Consider the following 8,517-nt stretch of genomic DNA (forward strand, 5'->3'; position numbering starts at 1 on the left):
CCTAAAATAGGGATAAATAACCCTAAAATAGGGATAAATCACCCTAAAATAGGGATAAATAAACCTAAAATAGGGATAAATCACCCTAAAATAGGGATAAATAAACCTAAAATAGGGATAAATCACCCTAAAATAGGGATAAATAAACCTAAAATAGGGGTAAATCACCCTAAAATAGGGATAAATAACCCTAAAATAGGGATAAATCACCCTAAAATAGGGATAAATAACCCTAAAATAGGGATAAATCACCCTAAAATAGGGATAAATAAACCTAAAATAAGGATAAATCACCCTAAAATAGGGATAAATAAACCTAAAATAGGGGTAAATCACCCTAAAATACGGATAAATAACCCTAAAATAGGGATAAATCACCCTAAAATAGGGATAAATAACCCTAAAATAGGGATAAATCACCCTAAAATAGGGATAAATAAACCTAAAATAGGGATAAATCACCCTAAAATAGGGATAAATAAACCTAAAATAGGGATAAATCACCCTAAAATAGGGATAAATAAACCTAAAATAGGGATAAATCACCCTAAAATAGGGATAAATAAACCTAAAATAGGGATAAATCACCCTAAAATAGGGATAAATAACCTAAAATAGGGATAAATGACCCTAAAATAAGGATAAATCCCCCCAAATAAGGATAAATCCCCCCCAAATAAGGATAAATGCCCCCCAAAGTAGTCGAGAACCCCCCAAAGAACTTTATTAACCCCAAACCCGCAAGTTTCACACCCCAGAAATACGCTTATATTCCCCCAAAATAGGTTTCTTACCCCCAAATCCCCCTTTAGACCCCCCCAAAACCCCTTTTTCCTCCCTTTCCGCCCCAAAACTCCCCCTCCCCTTAATGACGTCACGGTGGGGGGGGGCTCCCCCCCCCCCCCTTTACATCCGCCTTGGTCCCCTCCTCTTCCTCCCATGGGGGGGGGGGCACCCCCGGGACCCCCATAGTTGAGCCTGGAGGTGGGACCCCCCCTTATCCATCCCTTTGTGGGGGGGGGGAGGTCGTTTTGGGGTGAAAAAGGGGAATTTGGGGCTGGAAATGGGGATTTTTTGGGGGGGAAATGGGGATTTTGGGGGGGAAATGGGGATTTTGGGGGGGGAAATGGGGATTTTGGAGGGGAATGGGGATTGGGGGGGGAATGGGGATTTGGGGGGGGAATGGGGATTGGGGGGGGAAATGGGGATTTTGGGGGGGAAATGGGGATTTTGGAGGGGAAATGGGGATTTGGGGGGGGAATGGGGATTTGGGGGGGGAAATGGGGATTTGGGGGGGGAATGGGGATTTGGGGGGGGAAATGGGGATTTTGGGGGGGGAAATGGGGATTTGGGGGGGGAAATGGGGATTTGGGGGGGAAATGGGGATTTGGGGGGGGAAATGGGGATTTGGGGGGGGAATGGGGATTTGGGGGGGGAAATGGGGATTTGGGGGGGGAAATGGGGATTGGGGGGATAATGGGGATTTTGGGGGGATGATGGTCGTTTTTGGGGTGAAAACCGGGGATTTTGGGGGTGAAGAGGTCGTTTGGGGTGAAAAATGTGGATTTTGGGGGGGAATAGGGGTTTTGGGGGGGGATAATATTGATTTGGCTGTGAAATGATGCTTTTTTTGGGGGGAAAAATGGTGATTTTGGGGGGGGGGAGCGGTGATTTGGGGGGGTTAATGGTGATTTTTGAGGGTGATGATGTTGATTTGGGGGAAAAGCAGTGATTTGGGGGGGTTGAGGGTGATTTTTGAGGGGGAAAAAGGTGATTTTGGAGAGGCAAATGTCGGGTTTTGGGGGGAATAATTGTGGGTTTGGTGGCTTAGGGCAAATAACAGGGATATGGGGGAAATAACGGGGTTTTGGGGTCCAACGACTGCTTTTTGGGGTAAACCACCCAGTTTCGGGGTGCAAAACCTGAGTTTTGGGGTTTAACACCGGATTCTTTGGGGTAAAGCCATTGCTTTTTGGTGCCTAACGCCTGATTTTGGGGTGAAACCACTGCTTTTTGGTGTCCCAAACCTCATTTTGGGGCGAAACCACCTAATTTTGGGGTAAAACCAGCTGATTTTGGGGTTAAACCAGCTGCTTTTTGGTGCCTAACCCTTAATTTTGGGGTCAAACAACTGGTTTTTGCCATCCCAAACCTTAATTTTGGGTGAAACCCAGGTGATTTTGGGGGTAAACCCCCTAATTTTGGGGGGTAAACCCCCTAATTTTGGGGGTAAACCACCTGCTTTTGGTACCTAACCCTTAATTTTTGGGGTAAACCAAGTGATTTTGGGGGTAAACCCCCTAATTTTGGGGGTAGACCACCTATTTTGGGGGGTAAACCAGGTGATTTTGGGGGTCAACCACCTGCTTTTGGTGTCTAACCCTTAACTTTGGGGGAAACCCACTAATTTTGGGGGTAAACCCCCTAATTTTGGGTGTAAACCACCTATTTTTGGTGTCTAACCCTTAATTTTGGGGGTAAACCAGCTGATTTTGGGGGTAAACCACCTAATTTTGGGCGTAAACCACCTAATTTTGGTGTCTAACCCGTGATTTGGGGGGTAAACCACCTAATTTTGGGGGTAAACCACCTAATTTTGGTGTCTAACCCTTAATTTTGGGGGTAAACCAGCTGATTTTGGGGGTAAACCACCTAATTTTGGGGGTAAACCACCTAATTTTGGTGTCTAACCCTTAATTTTGGGGGTAAACCACCTAATTTTGGTGTCTAACCCTTAATTTTGGGGGTAAACCACCTAACTTTGGGGGTAAACCGCCTAATTTTGGTGTCTAACCCTTAATTTTGGGGGTAAACCACCTAATTTTGGGGGTAAACCACCTAATTTTGGTGTCTAACCCTTAATTTTGGGGGTAAAACACCTAATTTTGGGGCTAAACCCCCTAATTTTGGGGCTAAACCCCCTAACTTTGGGGCTAAACCCCCTAATCTCGGGGCTCAACCACCCCCTTCTTGGCCCTAACCCCCCGCTTTCGGTGCCACCCCCCCCCCCCCCCGTTTCCTCCCTGCAGCTCCCCCCCTCGCCATGGACCCCGACCCGCGCCGCCCCCCGCCGAGCCCTCCGCGTCCCTTGGCCCCCCCCTTGAACCTGCCCCTCATCCTGGAGGAGCTCCGGGTCCTGCAGCAGCGCCAGCTCCACCAGCTCCAGTTGACCGAGGACATTTGCCGCCAGGTCCTCCTCTTGGGCACCCTCCAGCCCCCCAAGAGCCACCTCCTGCCCCCTAAACCCCCTTTCTTCCACCTCCTTCCTGCCTTCCACGCGCCGCCGGCGCCGGCGCCGCGGCGCGAGTGCGGCGTGTGCGGCAAGGCCTTCGGCAGCGCCAGCGCGCGGCAGATCCACCTGCGCTCGCACACGGGCGAGCGGCCCTACAAGTGCACCGTGTGCGGCAACCGCTTCACCACGCGCGGCAACCTCAAGGTGCACTTCCACCGGCACCGCGAGCGCTACCCGCACGTGGCCATGAACCCGCACCCCGTGCCGCAGCACCTCGACTTCCTCCTGCCGCCCCGCGGGGGAGGCCGGCAGGGCAACGCGGGCAACCAGCAGGGCAATGGGGGCAACCAAGTCAATGGGGGCAACCAAGTCAGTGTGGGCAACCAAGTCAATGGGGGCAACCAAGTCAACGCGGGCAACCAACCACTCAATGGAGGCAACCAAGTCAACGGGGGCAACCAACCACTCAATGGAGGCAACCAAGTCAACGCGGGCAACCAACCACTCAATGGGGGCAACCAAGTCAACGCGGGCAACCAACCACTCAATGGAGGCAACCAAGTCAACGGGGGCAACCAAGCACTCAATGGGGGCAACCAAGTCAATGGGGGCAACCAAGCACTCAATGGGGGCAACCAAGTCAACGCGGGCAACCAACCACTCAATGGGGGCAACCAAGTCAATGGGGGCAACCAAGCACTCAATGGGGGCAACCAAGTCAACGGGGGCAACCAACCACTCAATGTGGGCAACCAACTACTCAATGGAGGCAACCAAGTCAGCGGGGGCAACCAAGTCAATGTGGGCAACCAAGTCAACAGGGGCAATCAAGTCAATGGGGGCAACCAACAGGGCAATGGGGGCAGCCAAGCCAACGGGGGCAAGCAAGTCAATGGGAGCAACCAACAGGTCAATGTGGGCAACCAAGTCAATGGGGGCAACCAACCACTTAATGGCGGCAACCAAGTCAATGGAGGCAACCAAAGCAATGGGGGCAACCAACCACTCAATGTGGGCAACCAACCACTCAATGGAGGCAACCAAGTCAATGTGGGCAACCAAGTCAATGGGGGCAACCAACAAGGCAATGGGGGCAACCAAGTCAATGGGGGCAACCAACCACTCAATGTGGGCAACCAAGTCAACGGAGGCAACCAAGTCAATGCGGGCAGCCAACCACTCAATAGGGGCAACCAAGTCAGTGGGAGCAACCAACCACTCAATGGGAGCAACCAACAAGGCAATGGGGGCAACCAAGTCAATGGGGGCAACCTAGAGGGCAATGGGGGCAACCAAGTCAAAGGGGGCAAGCAAGTCAGTGGGAGCAACCAACAGGTCAATGGGGGCAACCAACCACTCAATGGAGGCAACCAAGTCAATGGGGCCACCCAACCACTCAATGGGGCCACCCAGCCGCTCAATGGGGCCACCCAACCGCTCAATGGGAGCAACCACGTCAATGCGGGCAACCAAGAGGTCGACGTGGCCACTCCTGATCTCAATGGGAGCAAGCAAGTGGTCGATGTGGGTGCTCAGGAGGTCAATGGGAGCACCCAAGAAGTCAAGGTGGGTGCCCAAGAGGTCAACGTGGGCGCTCAGCATCATGGTGGGGCCAGCCAAGGCCATGTGGGCACCCAAGAGGTCAGTGTGGGCACCCAACAGGTCAATGTGGGCACCCAAGAGGTCAGTGTGGGCACCCAACAGGTCAATGGGAGCACCCAACAGGTCCATGTGGGCACCCAACAGGTCAATGTGGGCACCCAACAGGTCAATGGGAGCACCCATCAAGTCAATGTGGGCACCCACCAGGTCAACCCAAGCACCCATGAGGTCAACGTGAGCACCCAACCCATGAACCCAAGCACCCACCAGGTCAACATGGGCACCCAACAAGTCAACACGGGCACCCGCCAGGTCGACCCAAGCACCCAGCAGCTCAATGGGAGCACCCAACAAGTCAATGTGAGCACCCATCAGGTCAACGTGGGCACCCAACCCATCAACCCAAGCACCCAACAGGTCAGCCCAAGCACCCATCAAGTCAGCGTGGGCACCCAACAGCTCAACGTGAGCACCCAACCCATCAACCCAAGCACGCAACAGGTCAACGTGGGCACCCAACAGGTCAATCCAAGCACCCATCAAGTCAACGTGGGCACCCAACAGGTCAAGCCAAGCACCCAACAGGTCAACGTGGGCACCCAACAGGTCAATCCAAGCACCCATCAAGTCAACGTGGGCACCCAACAGGTCAATCCAAGCACCCATCAAGTCAACGTGGGCACCCAAAAGGTCAACCCAAGCACCCAACAGGTCAACGTGGGCACCCAACAGGTCAAGCCAAGCACCCAACAGGTCAAGCCAAGCACCCAACCCATCAACCCAAGCACCCACCAGCTCAACGTGGACACCCATCAAGTCAATGTGGGCACCCATCACGTCAATCCAAGCACCCAACAGGTCAACCCAAGCACCCATCAGGTCAACCCAAGCACCCATCAAGTCAATGTGGGCACCCATCAGGTCAACCCAAGCACCCATCAAGTCAATGTGGGCACCCAACAGCTCAATGTGGGCACCCAACAGGTCAACATGGGCACCCAAAAGGTCAACCCAAGCACCCATCAAGTCAACCCAAGCACCCATCAAGTCAACATGGGCACCCATCAGGTCAAGGTGGGCACCCAACAGGTCAACGTGGGCACCCAACAGGTCAACCCGGGCACCCAACAGGTCAACATGGGCACCCAACAGGTCAACCCGGGCACCCAACAGGTCAACGTGGGCACCCAACAGGTCAACATGGGCACCCAACAGGTCAACCCGGGCACCCAACAGGTCAACGTGGGCACCCAACAGGTCAACGTGGGCACCCATCAGGTCAACCCAAGCACCCATCAGGTCAACATGGGCACCCACCAAGTCAACGTGGGCACCCACCAGCTCAATGGGAGCCCCCACCTCACCCTCGCCGCCTTCCACAAGCTCCGGCTGTTGTCCGGTGACGACAACGCCCCCCCCCCGCCTCCGTGGCCCCTCTTCCCCCCCCCCCGCGCCTCGGAGACCTCCAAGCTCCAACAACTGGTGGAGAAGCTCGACCCCCCCCCATCATCACCATCACCATCATCATCGCCATCACCGCCATCGCCATCGCCGCCAATGGACGCCCACCGGCACCGGTGCCGCCGCGCGTGGAGGCTCCTGGGTACTACATGGAGGGCCCGGTGTGGGGCGCACCAAGGGGGGGCCCCCCCGCTGCCCCCCGGCTCCTGCCCCCTGTGCCTGGGGGGGCTGCGGCGGCGCGGGGAGCGCGGGGAGGAGGCCGCAGGAGGAGGAGGAGGAAGGGAGGAGGAAGGGGAGGTAAGAGGGGGATGGGGGGGGAAAGGGGGGGAATTGGGGGGAATTGGGGGGGAATTGGGAATTTGGGGGGAATTGGGTGGAATTGGGGGGAATTTGGGTAGAATTGAGGGGAAATTCGGTGAAATTGGGAGGAATTTGGGTGGGATTTGGGTGGAATTGGGTGGGATTGGGGGAAATTGGGTGGGATTTGGGTGGGATTTGGGCGGAATTGGGGGGAATTTGGGTGAAATTGGGAAATTGGGTGGGATTTGGGTGGAATTGGGGGGAATTTGGGTGGGATTCGGGGGGAATTGGGGGGAATTTGGGTGAAATTGGGAATTTGGGTGGTATTTGGGTGGAATTGGGTGGAATTGGGGGAAATTGGGTGGAATTTGGGTAGAATTGGGTGGAATTGGGGGCAATTTGGGTGAAATTGGGAAATCGGGTGGTATTTGGGTGGAATTGGGTGAAATTTGGGTGGGATTTGGGGGGAATTGGGAGCAATTTGGGTGAAATTGGGAAATTGGGAGGGATCTGGGTGGAATTGGGTGAAATTTGGGTGGGATTTGGGGGGATTTGGGGGGAATTTGGGTGGAATTAGGGTAGGAGTTGGGTGAAATTTGGGGAAATGGGGTGGGATTTCGGTAGAATTGGGTGGAATTGGGGGGAATTGGGGGGATTTGGGGGAAATTTTGGGAGATTTGGGTGAATTTGCGTGAAGTTGGGTGGAATTTGGGGGAAATTGGGTGGGATTCGGGTGAAATTGGGTGGGATTTGGTTGAAATTTGGGTGAAGTTTAGGTGAATTTGGGTGGAATTGAGTGGAATTTGAAATTTCGGTGGGATTTGGGTGGGATTTGGAGGCAATGAAGGAAAAAGGGGGGAAATGAACAAGAAATGGGGAAATGGGGTGAAAATTGGAGGAAATTTGGAGGAGATGAAGGAAAATTTATGGAAACTAAGGAAAAATGGGTGAAATTTCAGGGAATTATTGAATTTTGGGGAAATTTGGGAGAAAGAAAGGAAAAATGGGTGAAATTGCGGGAAATTGGGGAGAAATGAAGGAAAATTGGGGGGAAATGGGGGAAATTGTGGGGAAACCGAGGAAATCTGGGTGAAATTTGGGGAAATTTGCGGGAATTAGGGGGAAAATGAGGAAATTTAAGGGAAATTGGTGGAAATTTCAGGGAAATTGGGGAAATTGTGGGGAAACGGATAGAATTTGAGGGGAAATGGGGAAATTTAAGGGAAATTGGGGGAAATTGTGGGGAAACCGAGGAAATTTGGGGGAAATTTGGGAAATTTGTGGGAATTGCGGGGAAAATGAGGAAATTTAAGGGAAATTGGGGAAAGCGTGGGGAAACTGAGGAAATTTGGGGGAAATTGGGGAAATTTGGGGGAAATTGGGGAAAATGCAGGGAAATCGGGGGAAATGGTGGGGAAAATGAAGGAATTTGGTGGGAAAGAGGGGAAAAAAGGGGAGAAAACGAGGGAATGTCAGGAAAATCCATCGGGAATGAGGGGAAAAGGGGGGGGGGGAATGGAAGCGAATGGGGGGGGAAACCGAGGCACAGCAGCGCTGAAACCCCCCCTCCCCTCTCCCCACAGGTCCCCCCCCCATGGACACCATCGGCACCCCCCAGAGCCCCCTTGGGGACCCCCAGTGAAGACGAGGGGGGGGCTCCGGTGGACGGGGACCCCCCCAAGGAGGCGGAGGGGGACGAGTAAGGCAATGGGGGGGGATGGAGACCCCCCCAAACCCCCCCCCTGCACCCCAAACCCCCCCCCCATAACCATAGTTTAGGCCATTAAAGCCATTAAACAGCCGCCCCCCCCCCCCCGCCCCTCCGCTGTGCTTACTGGGGACAAAATGGCGGCCGTTGCTATGGAGACGGTGCGCAAGATGGCCGCGGTTGCTAGGGGGAGAGCGGATAACGTTCAAAATGG

The 8,517-nt window shown here is 53.8% G+C and overlaps 1 protein-coding gene across 1 annotated transcript; it reads left to right on the forward strand.

Annotated features, from left to right (window-relative positions):
* Nucleotides 1-3,043: 3,043 nt before the first annotated feature.
* SALL2 (spalt like transcription factor 2) lies at nt 3,044-8,298 on the forward strand (the record flags this gene model as incomplete). The annotated part of the gene is made up of 2 exons (XM_080631903.1): nt 3,044-6,592; nt 8,179-8,298. 2 exons carry the CDS (start codon nt 3,044-3,046, stop codon nt 8,296-8,298), a joined length of 3,669 nt encoding a protein of 1,222 aa, XP_080488029.1.
* Between the last annotated feature and the right edge of the window lie 219 nt (nt 8,299-8,517).

Source organism: Psittacula echo (genome assembly GCF_963264785.1).
Source record: "Psittacula echo genome assembly, chromosome: 19".
In the NCBI taxonomy this organism is placed as follows: domain Eukaryota; kingdom Metazoa; phylum Chordata; class Aves; order Psittaciformes; family Psittacidae; genus Psittacula; species Psittacula echo.